The sequence below is a fragment of the Elaeis guineensis genome, chromosome 1 (genome assembly GCF_000442705.2).
Source record: "Elaeis guineensis isolate ETL-2024a chromosome 1, EG11, whole genome shotgun sequence".
NCBI lineage: Eukaryota > Viridiplantae > Streptophyta > Magnoliopsida > Arecales > Arecaceae > Elaeis > Elaeis guineensis.
The window spans coordinates 67,778,661-67,796,895 of NC_025993.2; the positions used below are offsets into that span (position 1 = coordinate 67,778,661).

The window sequence follows — 18,235 nt, forward strand, 5'->3', positions numbered from 1 at the left end:
TATAGATAGTATAACAAACTATAGTGTTTAGTTAAGTCAGACCCTTCATTTTTATACAGTCATATCTAAAAAAATACTATCCTTGTGGATAGCACAACAAAGCAACATATCCAAAATATACAGTAAGCATCTAATATGTACCAAGATAATCTCAAATCAATCCTTATAGTAAGCCTTGTGGATAGCACAACAAATCTACTACAGTTCATGATAAGGTATTGGCTTAGCATGAAGGAAGATTTATGTAGTGTTCTTAATACGAAGCATCCCAGATTCAGACTGAATTAAGTCAATTGATCAGATAAGCGTAAGATTGATGGGAGACTTTTCATGCTTTTGCAACGATCCTAATTAAGTAACCACCACTCAAGAACCACTTGACTTAGACACTAATTGATCAGCTTTTGGTTTTCACCATTATGACTTAATATAATTTTTCAAAGGACTTTATGGTCTCAAGCACATCCAATCTAAACTTTCATAATGATACATAATCATATTAAATCATGATAACATAATTTAAAGTAATGCATCCAAACATATATCTAAGATAGATTAGGGTTTGGATGTTCAATCGGACTCAACTCTTAGCCCGATTTGAACCAAATCAAAACCTTAGCTGATCACAATCAACACGACATATTAACCATTGATTCTATTTATCAAGATAGGCTCTGATACCACTGTAAGATTTTGGTGGTGCAACAGAAGGTCCAAATGTTTAAAATTTTTCATTCAAATATTTAGGTGCATTGAAACCCTAGAATCCAGGAACCCTTGACAATAATAATCAAAGCATAGATCTATAAGAAGTATTAAAAAGCATATCTTTTAAATTCTGATTTGGTGAAGAATTACTTTCACAAGGTGCACAAGTGTTTGCCCTCCAATGGTGATCCACACAGAAACCAATCCAAGGACAGTGCTCCTTTCTTAACCATGCTTCAAGAGTTCTAGCCTTTAGAACTCGAATAGCCTCGCACTGGTCAAATTTCTTCAAGAACCTAATTTCATCCTCTTGAAGACTCTCTTCTGGACTTCTAAACCTCTTCTTTAGAACCTTCTTTACCTTTGTCTGGACTAGAATAGGGCTTTTCTCAAATTTATAAAGCCTTGTCCTAAGACTAAAGAGAGAAAGAAAAGTCTTGTCTTAGACTAGGAGGGGACCTGGGAAGAGATTTTTGGAATGGATTAGAATGAATCTGAAACCCAGCTCCATTGGCCATTTATAGGATAGATAAAGGTGCATGGGGAAGAGTCACATCTTTTTCTTATGCCCCTCTGGTTGGTTGCTTGTCAAAAAGAGAGAGCCTTCAAATAGAAGGACTCTTCTTAGAAGTAATGCGACCCTTATCCCTTCACCACGCATGCGCACCAACAATTTTGCATGCCAAGAGTCCTATCTAGTTAGAACTCTATCTAATGGCACCCAATGAGGCTATATGGCACCATCCAAAGCAGCCACACCCTGATCCAAACTCAAGTTAGTCTATGGCTCAATTTGGTTTAATCAAGAAGCAAGATTCGAATCAAATCGAATCTGATTCAAGGAGCTAGAATTTTCACATATGCTAGCATGCTTAACAAAAATCCAATTGGATCCAAAATTTTAATCAACCATATCAAATAGATCTTTGATCAATTTCTTTATGTGTGTGATTTATTGGATTCCATATCCAGCTAACAGTAGGTCCAGATGTAAGTTGACCTAATTTAATTCGAATACTTTTAATCCATTAAGGTCCAAACTATGTCGATCCGAATTTAGTAATTAAAACTCTTTCTAATTGAAGATCAAATTAAACTCTTTAATTTGATCAAATCTACAAGTCAAGATTAACATCTAGCAACATATCATGACTACTCAGAAGATGTAAAATTTGATAGAAATATCAAATGTACCCTTCAGTGGTAAGTTATCATTCAATTCAATCCTTCGATAATCCTGCATCTTGAATATGTTCATGAGTATGGAATCATGTCAAACTCAAACATATATTAACATCAATTCTCTATCAATCAGTGATGACCCCAATAATGAAGCATTAGAAACCCTTTCTAATCTTCATCCTGCTTTGGTCAAAGATTTTTTGAGTCATCTAGAAATGAGAAGCATAGAATGTCATCTTCTCTTATTAAGAGTGATCGATTCTTTGTTGACCAACTCACAATCTTCATACACGCTCCATCATATCCAGAATATTCTGTACATATCTTAATGTCATGCTTGGATATGAACCAAAATATGAATTCATGTGCATAAGAATCTATGGTGGTCTTAGATCTAAGAATTACTTACACAACTTTTACTTAGAGAACCATCTTTTGACATGTAAGTAAGGCTCTATAAGATGTTCTCTATTGGTGAGTCAAATCAATGAACTCATTTCCTAATGAGTATCCACATTCTTGTATTAGCATTCTATACAAGTAACTTATGAAATCAGCCATCCTCTCCATCGAGTATACATAGGATATGCCAGTCTATTTGACATACTGATCCTAACTCAATATTCCTATGATCAAGAATATTTTAGATTAAAATTTTAGGTTTTACAGATATAAACTCTTTATGGTCCTAAAATCATTATCTTAATCTATGAAGTTCATCATAATCATAAACACAATAAAACGTAGCTGTAATGATGAATCAATATCTTTTTTTATTAATAAATGAATAATATCATTACATGAATTGAAAGTTTAAAAACAAAAGTTCCATCACATCACTCATACGATTCGCTTGTAAGACACTCTTCGTTCTAGTACAAGAGAGCTCTTTTAGTGGACTTAAGAAGTTTTAAAACTTTATCAAATGAAAAAAAATTCATATAGGAAACTACCATCTAAGTTGGAGGTAGAGAGGATGCATGGCTTTCATATATGGTAATCTATATTATATAGTAGAGATAATTTTTAAAATACTGATTATATTTATAATATCTTACAAATTTGTAACCCTATCATTTTATAGCTTTTATAGAATATATAATGATAAAGTGAACCTAGATAACTCATTGAAAATATCTAGAAACTTCTACTTCAATATTAAGAAAGCCAAAATTTAATAATAGACAACAAATGTAAATCAGAAAAAGGTACAAGATGGTGAAGAGTAGAAGAGTAAGTAAATGAGTGAGGAGAAAAAGGCAAAAGATGGCATTTTAGTTAGGTAATCTTTATACATCATATAATAGAAGTTTGCCTAATAAATATATAAATATTTCATAAGCTAGGCCAAGATATTTGTCAATTAAGCTACCCAGACAAAACACTTAGAGAAAATACATTTTGAGCCTATAAAGTTTCAACATTTTCATACAGAGCCCTCTTCTTCAAAAGTTTAAATTGAGTCCCTCAAGTTAATTTTCTAATGCAATGTGATATAACAATTTATCTATTCCTTAACACCTTAACAATATTAGCCTAATGCTATAGATGTCCAAAATGCCCTCAAATTTTGTACGGTTAGTGGCAGCCCAATTGTTAATTAGAAATTGACATTAGAACAAATTTAAATTGAAAACATCCCTCTATTCTATCTATGCTGTCCTAATCTAAGCCATCGAGCATATCTCCCACATCCATGAGGAAATGAAGTATCAAAGAAAAAATTGAAGGGAAGATAACTCCTATAACCATCCAAATCCAATTGTTGTGCTACCCATTGTTCTATAGTCTTTATTCCTTCCTTTAAAAGGTAAGCTCAAATCCTAGATCTATTTGTTTTTCCTCTTTTCTATGGACAATGAGATCCAATCCATGAAATTGATCCGAGATTCACTTGTTGTAGAGTTACAATTAAAATATGATTTGTTTAAGCATGCATGTTAGTGTTCTTTTTGTGGTTATAGTTTTTTTTTTTTAGGGACTTGGTCTCCATTTCTCGTGACATTTAAAAAGTAATAGTGCAAAGTCATTCAGATTGGTGGTTCTCTACATGCTCTAAGAGAAAGTATGGTAATGGTCTTATATATACTATGTATTCTATGGTGCTATTTTATTGAAGCTATTGGTTGCCTCCTTGCTTTGTGACAACATATAATAGTGGTTCTATTTAACTCCCTAGTCTATGGTAAACTGACTAAAATTACCCCTAACATGTTAATTATGGATTTTTATCCTAAATTGTTGTCGGTGCTCTTATGTTAGTCATAGTTTTTTATTGTCAAGTGGCTGTCATTACTAATGCCATCGAATGTTATAGTTCCAAATGTAACTTTTTTGTTAGCTTTGGAACTTTTGTTTGTTCTTTTTTCGCTTTAAAATGCATATTTTTTGTTGTTCAAAAATGGATATTAGGCTAATTAAAATAGAGCTACATCATGGTCAATCACTATGATTCACACTCTTCATGTTCTATTGTGGGGGTCTATGCATCGCTTTGATATCCTTGATATATATTGAATGGCAAAGAAACTTCATCACACATATTGTTTTTAGCTCTATGACTTAGAGTTAGATGCTTTGAAACTAGTAAAATATAATTAGGATGCCTTAACATGCTGGGAGCTAGGAAGGATAAAAATGATTTACAAATATACATTGAATTGTGTGCAGGAAGCACTAGTGGAGTAAGATAGTCCACTCCCTCTCTATCCACACTACTATCAATAATAGATGATAATAGCCATCTTATACAACTTGATACAAAGAAACTGAATGGAGAGGGTGCAGTAGTGCAGGAAAGTAATGGTGTATATGTAGAAGCAGTGAATAAAATAAATGATAATAGAGAGGTTGAAGAATGAAAAGTTAGAAATTTAGGTATTTGTAGATTAGCATATTTAAAGGATTGGTGCAAAGGAAGGGATTGCTTCAAAGGATGGTAACCGGACTTCCAAATAGGGATTGTTTTGAAAATATTGAGGTTTGTCTAAGTCAAGGTGCTTGTAGATAAGTTACAGTAGAGGGTATAGATTTTCAAGTGAGTGAAATTAGCCTTGAAAAAAGACCTACTAAAGCATATGGAGAAGATAATGTTGAGGACAGTAACAATGATAGTGAAGCTAGTGTAGTACTGTGTGAGCTAAAAGAGATTGAAAAGGATAAGGATGGGTTGTCCAAGAAGTATACTGATATAAAAACTACTAAAAAGAACATGATGAGTAGCTACTAAAGAGTGGATTTAATGAAAACTATGCATGAATAGAAGAAGATCTTAGGCTGGTACATAACAAACCAGAATGAGAGCATAATAGTGATATTAGAAGCCTTGATAGCTCTATAGATTTAGATAAGGGACATTCTAAAGTTCCAAAGTATTTAGAGTTTAACTCAATATCAGATTTAAAGAAGCCTATAAAGCTTCAAGTTAGGATAGATTTTCTTATAAATTTTTCTTGGTAGCTCTTTACATGCTAGTTCACGGGATTCAAAGATTTTCAACAAAGTTTCTTATAAATTTTTAATTAGGGATAATATCAAATCACATTTTTGTATTTGTGCTATAATAGTTCTAATATGTTTTCTTATTACTGAGTCATATTTGAGTATGATTCTACATCGAGTTTAATGTCCGAATTAGAATTAGGATATCATGTCCTATAAATATGCATTTAATACATTATAAGGGACAATCTTTGAGATATTAATATAATTCTTTTCGAGAGAATTTATTCACCAAGTGAATAATTCTTCAACTTAGTTTTTTTCTATTTGCATGTTGATCTCAAACCATAATCATGTTGATCTAATCATCTCTTTTTCTTTTTCTTGCTACATCATGTCCTCAATGATGCCCCACTATTGAAGTTTACCTCCCCAATACAGATAATGAATGGGATAGCGAGTATGAAGAATATAATACCCATCAATGAGAGTTGATTTATGTATCTATCTATAATGACAAACTAGATAATAAACTCATTTTGAGCTTGAAGCTATAATAGTCCAAGACCTCATCCAAAAATGCTAATATGAAGGTATTACTTGAGTTTCTTGGTCATGTATAAGTATCTAAAATCTATCCAGTACATAGTCAATATGGGATAATAAATACCCATATAGATCGTTACACATTGATCTACTCTAACACATTTGTAATAACCTAGGACCTCAATAAAAAAAGCTAGCCAGAATATATTATTTGAGTTTGTTGGGCTCATGTAAGTACTCAAGATTTATCTGGTGGATAGCTGATGTGGGATTAAACATATGATACAAGCAAAAAAGACCAAAGCTAAATCTTGCAACAAATGATGTATGTACCTAAAGTTGAAGAAGAGAATTGGCCTCCAACCAACATTTTTGGCACTCGCTATACCACTAGTGGGTATGTTTGTAACATCATTGTTGATGGTTAATTATGTGAAAATATTATATCTCAAGAGGTCATTGACAAGCTTAATCTAAAGATAGAGAAGCATCAAAGTCATGTAATATTGTTTTTTTTTTCTGATAAGGTGGAGCACTCATAAAATTCTAATATGAATATAATCAAAAAAAGTTAGAAACCAAAGTATTGCAAAAAGGCAATGGAGTAGCTATTGCATCAGTCCACAAGATCCCTTTTGAATGCTCTACAACAAAAGAGGCAACCCAGTTGCAACCTTATTCGCCTCTCGACAGACATGTCTGATGTCCAAGGAAGCACATCCTCCCACCACTCTTTATATGTCATGCAGGAGAGGGTATGTAGCAACAACCCTTATTTGTGCCTGAATCCGATCCACCACAGTAGTTGAGTCCCCTTCAATGATGAGGTAATCAGAATCCAATGTCTGCCTAGCATAGGTGATACTTGCCCAAGCTGCTCACAGCTCGACTCTTGGAACTGTGACATCAAAGAGTCGACTCCTGCCTGCAGCCACAAGTCTTGAGTTTGGGCCGTGTAGAACAAACTTGCAGCCACCTTTGCTATCATCCGCACTGCCATCAAAATTGACCTTGAGGAAACTCAGACATAGGGCCTTCCAAGCAATAAAAACTATTCTGGACGCTGCATGAGTAGAGAGGGAGTCACAAATATCCCAAGTCATCAAGGATGAACAAAAAGATGATGAGTGAGTGATTTTGGCAGCCTAACATTAGGCTCTCTCCAAAACAAACCTCGCCAATTATCTCCTTGACTCAAAAACACTACTGTTCCTAGCAAGCCAAATGTGGTAAATAATATAGGTGGCCCTGAGACCTAAAGCTCTGAAGGTCTCGATACCAGTATTCCTCCACAACACCTTCGGGAAGGACTGAATCAGCATCACCAAATGAACAATCACTGAGAAGAAACTAGTCGGCCACCATACCTACAATTCTAGGACAATGGAAGAGGACATATCCCACAATCTTATGATCTATCCCATAACAAGGGTAAGTGGCTGAATTGCTTGGTTCAGAAAGACAATAAGGTAGCTATTTCCAACCTTTATCTTGTCAATAATTGGTGACCCTTACATTTATATTATATGATATGGCATAACATCGTTGAATGCTCACAACATATTATTGATTCATCCTTGGCAATATGATAGAGTGGTCGTATATGATGGAACGAGGAAAACTTATACTTTTAGTAAAGATGAGAGGAAAGATTATCCTCCAACCAATAAGAAAGAATGAATTTCAATCTGAAGGGAAAAAAAAAAAGATTTATTATCATTTAGTATCAATAACTTCATTAAAGATAACAAAAAGAGATGCTTTCAAACCGAGGATAAGATTTCACCGACCTGATAGAATGATGTACATAGTAGATGTAGCCGACATGAATTTGACTCAATTCATGTCTCAAGCTAACTAGAGAAGAAAACTATCAGGTTCAACCTAAGTCAGTTTTAAGGATGGAAAAATAATCCAAAAATCTTAATTAAATAAGGCAATATCAATAAAATCTCGATATTTTTAGAAGGATCCAATATCAAGATTAATTAGAGATCCTGCCTAATCAGGAAAGATGATTCTTACAACCACTTTCCATATTCGCATCAAATTAAATCACACATATAATGGGACATATTCTTTTCTTTTATATTTATAATTTTTTTCAGTTTTTTAGCAAAATAATATATATGGGCAACTTGTAAGTAGGTTCAAACAATCCTAAAACTATAAATAGGGGTGCTTAGCCATTTTAAAAGCCATCTTGAATCAAATAAATTTCTATTCTCTTCTTCATTATCCTGTAAGTTCGAAAAATCTTTATTGTTGCTTCTTACTCCTAGTTTGCTACTATGTTGTCAAGTAAATCTTCTTCCTCAAGGAGAAAGATCATTTTGTACCCTATCAAATCATCGTATCACTATTTTTCAATATAACCCTGGACCAAATGTGGTATGGATAGTCTGTACCTACCACTCACTCCCACTCCCATCAGCCTTCACCTTTCGGCAGCTTATCTCCAATGATTCCTAGAAAATGGTATGCCAGCAGTCTGTGGGATGACAAAATAAGCACCCAGATTGACCGTGCCCGCCTGAATCACAATGTCGGCTCAAGCTAAATTGTAGCACATTAATCTAGTGCTGCACCAAGTATGCTGGTCCAAAAATGGGCTAAACTGCTCTTGTCCTTGACGTTAGCTAAGCAGCCTGGGCCAGAGAAAACCTCTGGCCCAGCCCAATGTACTCAATTTGCATCCTCTAAGTCTAACGTTGGTTGGACAAGCTCCAATTCAACCCAGAGAACTCAATAACAAGATCTACGAGGGCAAAGACCTGGGCATCTTTTGGCATAAAAGCAGAGGATCATCAAGAAAAAGCCTGCAGTTCTTAGGTTCTTATTTGTTAAGACTCTGAAAAGTTCAATGCAAACTAACCCATTTTTTCCGCTTTAACATGAAATAATCCATGATGTTCCAAGCATCATCAATACTCCAAATAACGTTCACGGGAGTGTGGAGGGACTCCTATTGTTGTTCACCTCTCACTCGCCACCCTCCCATGCTATCCCCATCCAACTGAGGAGCTAACTTCATACAAGTAATGAACATAAACAAAATTTTAAAGACATCACATTTAAAATAGAGAACCAAACATATTCCTAGATTTATTGAAAAATTTAATCCTGAGCAAATCATGATATTTGAAGACATTCATGATATAATTCGTTTCCATTTTATGACTGCTTTTAACATCACACTTAATTGTACGGTTGTAGTTTCAAAAGAGATACCTGAAGCCTAACCAAAGAAAAAGAAAAAAAAACTTACCGAAAAAAAAAAAAAAGTTGACTTCTGACAGGTTCCGTATGATGTCCGTGATTTTTCTCCAAGAAAGATGTCTTCATTCATCAAACTTAAGCATAAGAGAACTTTTCAGGCAGGTCCATCTTTTCCCCTACGTATTGGTCAGTTTTTTCGACCTTGCAGAACATCTGTTTTCCAAACAGGTAATAAGGAAACAAAAACAACAGGAATATCTCTTTTCTAAAACCATCACAAGAAGCTACATCATCTCTTTCAAATTCTTTGGCTTCTGAGAATGAAACCACTAACACCTTAACAAGGTCAGAGAATAAACTCACCACGAACATTTATTTCTTTCCTCAACTTGTACAAGCCATAGGATTATTATCCTAGACAGTTGAGAATGGCCAGACCAAATAAAAGAATGAAGGGTACACCACAGGAAACTTAACATGTTTGAAGAAGCAAATGGGGAGAAAATCATTAATAATGTTAGCACTAAGGAGCTAAAATTCTTCAATTGGGTTAGTAGAAGATGCACAACCCTGCAGCTGGATTAAAAGGTTATGGAAGAGAGATCATCAAATATGGTTCTGATCTCAGGTCTTTCAGATGCTGAACGAATACACCTGAGGGCCACCCGTAATATATCTTCAAGCACCCTAGGGGGGCTTTCAGCACTGTCAACTTCCAGAATATGCCGATCAAAGCACTCATATGAACGGTTCTCACTAGCCAGTAACTTCACCCAGTCGGTCAGATCTACAATGCCAGGATTTCCAGAGACAATTTCTCCAGCATTTTTCCCAGTCAACAGCTCAAGCAAAATAACCCCAAAAGCATATACATCGCTCTTTAATGATGGGCATGGCTTACTTGTGCTTGCAAATTCTGGTGGACGGTATCCAAGAGCACCGGCATTTAAAACCTGCTCAGCCATGCCAGCTGGGTTCATTATCCTATGTAGACTGTAATCAGTCAGAAGAGCATTCAAATTGGGAGCTTGAATTAAGATGTTTGTGGATTTAAGATTGCCATGAGGAATTGCTTTTTCATTGTGTAGGCAGTCCAGGCAGCGAGCAGTATCTACAGCGATGTCAAGCCGTTGCCTCAAAGATAAGGGATAGAGCTTTCTCTGTTCAGACTCTGTGAATGGAAAGCAAGATAGCAATCAGGTTAAAGTCGATACTAAATGCATGTCTGAGTACTTTGTTAAATATGTTAAATTTGAACAGATCATTAATTTGATATTATGATTAGAAAATAAATGCAGTATCAACATGTGATCTAGCTGTCAAGCTTCATATACATTGTTAACCCCTTGACAATCAGCTTAAGATTTTGGAATATATTGGTCAGCTAACATGATAATAGAGCTTATATTTGCTGGATGCCGTGAGTTTGCATCCCCTCTATGCTGGCAATTTATTTAATTAACATGGTTATTATATTGACTCATCTTGGTCATCGTGCTTGTTATCCTTACTCATTTTAGACACCAGGTAGGACATGCTTGTGCCTCTATGTACTTGTATATAATAAACAATGAGCGAAAGGTGCCTGTTGCTCCTTAAGTACATAAAATTCATAAAGTTTCACAAATTATGATGTCAAACTTGATAGCTTACATTTAAAAAAAAAAAAGCCAAACAGAAGACATGTAATGATGTTATAATTTGATGGTACGAAGTACCATGTAGTCTCGTGAAATACCCCAAGTCTCTAAGTGTGCAAATGTCAAAAAACCCAAATCAGGCATGTCTGCCAAGACTATTCATGTGTTTCATGCTTAAAGCATGTTAGTAGATCAAGTTACTATAGTGTTACCATGCATGACACTGCTAACACTATTAGTAAAGGTGTTTGCATCTTGTTTGGTTACATTCTATCAGGTTAGTTGATGGTTAGGATTAATTTGGATCAAAGGTCAATATACAGTGATATTAACACTTTTTACAATGGATGCAACTTGCAATTGTATCATTTGAAAGCTGATGAATATTAAGCTAAAATTACAGCTTCAAATTTTTGTTTGAAGGTGTGATTCCCCTCTTTCTCTCTTCCTATATTCTTCCTCTTCTTAGACTTCTTTTTCGATCTTCTTCTCCTTCTTTTATCTTAATTTCTTTAAGAACATGCATCATTTTTAATTTCCTGTAAGGGAGCAAAATCTATATATTAAGCAGTCAAAACAGCTAGCAGAACTCTTAATCATCTTTCAATTAATTGATAAGAAGTCCTAACATTAACACTCTTAATTAAGTTGGAAGACCATCCAACAATGTGCCTTGAAGATCTCACAAAAGAATCTAAGAAATTATGATGCACATACCCTTACTCTACATACTCTCACTCTTTATTCTTTTTAAAATGTCATTGGTGCAGCCTAAAGACACCAAAAGAATAGAAGGGGCAATCTAATCAAGCCAACCTTCTGATGGCTCTTACTAAACATCCAATTACTGACATCAGCTCATTGCCACCTTGCAGTGGCAGCCAAGTCCTAGCCAAAGCTGCAGAATCTGACTGTTTCCTACCATCTGATGGTGGACTGTCCGAAGCATGACAATCAGCACATCAGATTTGGAAGCAACTACAGTTTCTACCTATTCAAATCCTTCTGGCAGCAGGAATCTAACTCTTAGATGCCTTAAACTACAAATATGCCTAGCTTTGAGAATTTGTTTGATTTAAAATTCCTGTATTATTTATTTCAAATGTGAGACGTGTATAACCACCCGTGAATCTTACTAATATAAGGGGCCCTAGAATGCTTTCCTATGCACCCGTTAAAGTCTTCACAATTAGAAATATGCTTCTCAAGCTCTCACACAAACACATTCCTTTTGTTTGAAGCTGTGATAAACCAATGGTGAGACATTGCTGAGACGAGAATCTTGGTGCAATGCAGCACGACTTTGATAGATGCCCTGTGGAGATTGAAGATGAAGTGCCAAGAATTCAGCAAGAAGGAAGGTATGACACCCTCAGTTATCTTTATGCTTCTGGTTTATCCTTAAAAGCCTAAATATCCCATTATTTTTATGGATTGCTTTTCCATCATTATTTTAAAAGTAGCTTCCTCTCTACTTTGCTACATCTGATAAAAGCTTCCTCTTCACTCAACAACTTCTTTCATTGAACTACTCTCAATGAGCGAGCATGGGAAGGGACCATCACCTTACCTGCAGCACTGTTAATCTGATAATCTTTAATCCTTTTATTCTTTATGATGACTGTGATAAAGGCAAAGCTGTCTGTTATCAACAAAGTCATCATGGTAAAGCTTACCAACACAAAAATGAAGTCCATCATGGTTGGTCAGCTTCTCTAAAAAAGACACCTATAACATGATTAAGACTTTCTGCCTATAGAACTGTAGGTTCCAGCATGCAATACTGTACCATTCTGATGTTTTTAAAACCTTGTTTGAGGTGCTTGTTAAATAACAAAAATTCCTAGCTCTTGCTTATTTTGACAAGACTGGTGAGCTTAAAATAACAATAAATATACATGAAATGTCCTTCTTAAGTCCTCATTTCTTTAGTACTTATTACCAAAATAAACTGCTGACATTCTAAAGGAGAGCATCTCAGTCATAGATCATCTGCTGTTTGTTAAAGAGATGAAAATTTGCGTGGATGCTACACTTGAATTATTAGTAACGAACTTTTGATGTAGCTGAGGGCAAAAATGGTAGGGTCAAGCACTAGAAGAAGAAGAGATTGAGATAAAGGAGAAGCAAGTAGGAGAAAGAAGATAACAGAGATCAACATAAACAATCAACTTCCTCATTATCATCCATTCTCAACTGTATGGCTTTATAGACAACCCATGCCAATTCACATTCTATAATTCGTAATCACAAAATTCTATAAGACAAACAATAATTACTTTCATAAGCTCTTCGAGATGCATGCATGAATTAATAAGCCTAAAATCATTAAGAGACATTCCACATTAACCTTAACAACCACTAACCATTAATAGCATGATTAATATTTGACTAGACTTTTGGCTATAAACTAGATAATAGTCTACTCCATGCACTGAAGCAAAATCAACTGATCCAACATGAAAGGTCCATTGCTCTTGCATCCCATGCTTCCACTGTGTGGAACCCTACCTTCAAGTTTGTTTAACAATAATGCTTTTGGAATTTCTTGCATTCCCAGTCTATTAATTAGACCTTGTGATGCCACATAACCTACACCAAATAATTTGTAATTTGCTGAAAGATATGGTTCCAGCCGAGAACAAATTATCTTGGTGTTTTCGCATAAAAGTACAGATCTTCAAAGATATTAGAAAATGAATTTTCATATTCAAATAAAATAGAATTTCCCTGAACACTATTTTCTCAATGTTAAGGCATGAAATCAAATTCTTAAAACCTTCTTACTCTGTCATGCTCCAAAAATTTGAAGCTTAAAATTTTAGTTCTCTTAAACCAAATGCCGATGACACAAAGACGATCAGATTGATAAATTCACAGCAGACTTAGATCTTGTAATTATGTGTACTTGAATAACTGGAGAAGTCATTAGAAGTATGAGATATCACCATGTTATAAGGCCTCAGAGGTAAATTTCTAACTTCAACCGTCTCCATAATTGATATTTTGCACTAAAGTTGATCTTGATATGTGATTTAGGAAGAACTTCAAAATACGATGGCCTATCATTTAAAGAAGCTCTAGTTGTCATGATTTAAGATAGCATATGAAGATAGTCAATCCTTTTTTCTTGTTCTTTAAATTCCTCATGCTTTGATTCATTCATCAAACTTTCCTTGTGTTTGAGCCAAGTGTATTTTATGTTGATAAAAGTAACTACTCATTATGTCAAAGGAGTATCATCTGTTGCAAACCATGATTTCAGAAAGGAGATGTCTTCTTAAAGAGAGAACCGGACAAATGATGAGAGATCAAACAGATACTTTGACTCCAACTAAAACTGAAGTTAGTAAGGGTTAAGCAAAAGAGAAGAAAAGATTGAGATAGAAGGGAAGTAGAAGGAAGATAACAAGAGGAATCCACCACTAAACATAAAGTCACAAACAATCCAATTCTTCATTATTATTCACTCTATTATATGATTTTATATAGACGACATATGACTCTTCATGTCCTATAATGAATTTCACTCTATTATATGATTTTATATAGACGACATATGACTCTTCATGTCCTATAATGAATGCGTTACAACAATCTGAAAGGCAACAATAGTTACATTCACAAACTCTATATGACACATGCATGAACCATAATTAATAAGCCTAGAAACACTAGCCATATTTAACATTTACGAACACATAACTAAAGCTAAACACCCACTAGCTATTAATATCATAATTAATATTTGACTTGAAGTTTGAATGTAGATGAAATAATGAGCTACTCCAAGAAGGATCAATCACACATGGTTGTCCTTTGCTCCTATTTTAGCAGGAGCAATGGACCAACCATGACGAATCAACTCATTTTATATCAACAAATTTTGGGGTGTCCCATATGTTAGTCCAAACCAAAACCTAGTTAAATGTTATCAATAACTAGTGGTTGTTATTCCTAAACTGTGTGTTATAAATTTGTCTTTATTCATTATGGTCCATGCATGGTATCTTTTAGAGATCACACAAGTATTTATCTTTTATGTAGTTGTAAGCATTAACTCAGCGGGAAATATAATGTCATCTTGTGTCTATATAAATAGACATATAGTAGAGAAAGAAACATGGTGAAGAAATTGGAATAAAATAGTGTTAATTTTTCATTGGTTTTAGTGGTGGATTCACCTCAATCTCTTTTCCATTTTAGTTTGCTTCCATCTTGTACTTTCTTAGATACCTATTATTTCTAGCATGGTTCACTATCTCGGTATCGAACTCAGTACCAGTACCATCCTATTACAGTGTTGGTATGCGGTTCGGTATGATATGAGATAGTATATTGAGTGTTGGTATAGTACAAAATTGGATAGTGGTATGAGACTGGTATGGTATGATAGGCTCCCTACTGGGCAGTATGGGGCAGTACACTAAACCATGATTTCTAGAACTACTATCAAAGCTTAATTCAACTTAGACGTTCCAGTACTCAACCCAACTTTCTGATAGTGTGGCTCTAAATAGAGTGGAATACAGGAAAATGATTCATATAACTAACCCCAATTGCTTAGTTGAGCTGAGTGGTATAGTATCAAAGCTCAATTCAATCTTTCATCCTCTCTTATCCCCTCCCATGCAAGGAGATATCTCCTTCTTACAATCATTTTTTGCAACAATAATGAGCATAATGGATGCCTTTCACATCACGAAGAGTTACTTTGTCAGCATAAAAGAAATGCTTTACTAGAATAGAAAAGGCATCGGAAGATTTTGAAAAAGTACCCTATCAGTTCAAAGAATGAGCAAACAGATTTGAGGATCACTTCAAAAACTTAGGCCATGCTATCTTAACCCACAACTACTAGAATTCCCACAAATGGGTATCCTATGAAGTTGTCTATTTTCCACGGCTGCAGGATCAGCTTAAGGCCAAGTGATGACTGAAGCATACTGATGAAGTTAGAAATTCACCTCAAAGGCCTCTTAGTGTTGTGACATCTCATACTTTTAATTCTTCTTCTGAGAATTTCTATCCGTGAGAATTGCATATTTCTTTTCATATATAGTGGTTAGGATTGCATATTTCTTTCCATATATCGTGGAGGTTTTTATGGTATTATTTGCTGTATTATTGCTAGCCTATATTGCCATATATTTGCTATATTATTGCGGTATTATTGCTGGTATATGTTGCCATATATGAACATCATATACTCTATATATATTAGTTAATGAGACCCCAGAGGGTAAGCTCTTTTGCCTCTCTTTCATGGTATCAGAGCAGGAACCCTAACTAGGGATATTGATCTATAGCTACCAACCACCAAAACCTCACCTTCTTCCTAGGTGACCTCCCCTCTTTGTTGCTGTTCAGCCTTCCCTAGTGCTACTCAATCTCTACTTGAGCTGCTGGGTTTTTCCTACTGTTGCTCATTTTTTTCTGATCTTTCCTGATGTCGCTGGCCCTAATGCTGCTCGGCTTCTCTTGCTGCCACTCAATTTTTCCCGATCTTCCTTGGTTCTTGTTGGGTATAAAATACCCCCCAGCCGAAGTTCATGACAGGAGTGACCCTCCGGAGATTATACCGACTTCCGACCTTCGGCTACATCTCTCCGAACCTCTCTGGCGGCCGAGCCTCCGCAACACTCCCAAGTTTTGCCGACGGATAAGCCCCCACCAGCGTCGACCGGATTCTTCGCGACGGACGGACTCCACCCAAGTTTCTACGATGATCGACCGCCTTCTAGACTCCGTCCAAACTCCTACGGGAGCCGGACTTCGTCCCCGACTTCGGCTGCAGGAAGACTCCGTCCGGACTCCTACAGAAGCCGAACTTCGGCCCCGACTTCGGCTGTAGGAAGACTCCGTCCGGACTCCTACGGGAGCCGGACTTCATCCCCGACTTCAATTGCAGGTAGACTCCATCCGGACTCCTACGGGAACCGGACTTCACCCTCAACTTCAATTGCAGGTAGACTTCGTCCGGACTCCTACGGGAGCTGGACTTCGTTCCCGACTCCGGCTGCAGGAAGACTTCGCCCGGACTCCTACGGGAGCCGGACTTCGCCCTCGACTTCAATTGCAGGTAGACTCCGTCCGGACTCCTACGGGAGCCGGACTTCGCCCTCGACTTCAATTGCAGGTAGACTTCGTCCGGACTCCTATGGGAGCCGGACTTCGCCCTCGACTTCAATTGCAGGCAGACTTCATCCGGACCCCTACGGGAGCCAGACTTCGTCCCCAACTTCAATTGCAAGTAGACTTCGTCCGGACTTCGTCCCCGACTCCGGCTGCAGGAAAACTTCGCCCGGACTCCTACGGGAGCCGGACTTCGCCCTCGACTTCAATTGCAGGTAGACTTCGTCCGGACTCCTACGGGAGCCGGACTTCGTCTCCGACTTCAATTGCAGGTAGACTCCGTCCGGACTCCTACGGGAGCCGGACTTCGTCCCCGACTTCGACTGCAGGAAGACATCGTCCGGACCCCTACGGGAGCCGGACTTCGTCCCCAACTTCAATTGCAGGTAGACTTCGTCCGGACTTCGTCCCCGACTCCGGCTGCAGGAAGACTTCCGGCTGCAGGAAGACTTCGCCCGGACTCCTACGGGAGCCGGACTTCGCCCTCGACTTCAATTGCAGGTAGACTCCGTCCGGACTCCTACGGGAGCCGGACTTCGTCCCCGACTTCAATTGCAGGTAGACTCCATCAGGACTCCTACGGGAGCCAGACTTCGTCCCCGACTTCGGCTGCAGGAAGACTCCGTCCGGACTTCTACGAGAGCCGGACTTCGTCCCTGACTTCAATTGCAGGTAGACTCCGTCCGGACTCCTACGGGAGCCGGACTTCGCCCTCAACTTCAATTGCAGGTAGACTTCGTCCGGACTCCTACGGGAGCCGGACTTCGTCCCCAACTCCAACTGTAGGAAGACTTCGCCCGAACTCCTACGGGAGCCGGACTTCGCCCTCGACTTCAATTGCAGGTAGACTTCGTCCGGACTCCTACGGGAGCCGGACTTCGCCCTCGACTTCAATTGCAGGTAGACTTCGTCCGGACCCCTACGGGAGTCGGACTTCGTCCCCAACTTCAATTGCAGGTAGACTTCGTCCGGATTCCTACGGGAGCCGGACTTCGTCCCCGACTCCGGCTGCAGGAAGACTTCGCCCGGACTCCTACGGGAGCCGGACTTCGCCCTCGACTTCAATTGCAGGTAGACTTCGCCCGAACTCCTACGGGAGCCGGATTTCGTCCCCGACTTCAATTGCAGGTAGACTTCGTCCGGACCCCTACGGGAGCCGGACTTCGTCCCCGACTTCGACTGCGGAAAGACTTCATCCGGGCTCCTACGGCAGCCGGACTCCGAGCTCCTACGGCAAGTGGTCCTCGCCCGCCGCCTTAACGCCCAAGGCACCCAACAGGATTTGCAGCATCCGAGCTCCTCTCAGATGGGTAGCTAGCCACCTCTCTCCGCCAGACACCCCAACCGAACTTCGACTGACGGGC

At 37.7% G+C, this 18,235-nt stretch overlaps 1 protein-coding gene across 2 annotated transcripts in view; it reads right to left on the reverse strand.

The window, feature by feature from the left end:
- Nucleotides 1-9,328: 9,328 nt before the first annotated feature.
- LOC105044741 (LRR receptor-like serine/threonine-protein kinase GHR1) overlaps nt 9,329-18,235 on the reverse strand; it is a 38,262-nt gene continuing 29,355 nt past the window's right edge. For both annotated transcript variants that reach the window (XM_073254460.1, XM_010922736.4), the window contains exon 4: nt 9,329-10,267. In XM_073254460.1, coding sequence (XP_073110561.1) covers nt 9,678-10,267 — 590 coding nt within the window. In that variant the 3' untranslated portion in view covers nt 9,329-9,677. The remainder of the gene's footprint in view (nt 10,268-18,235) is intronic.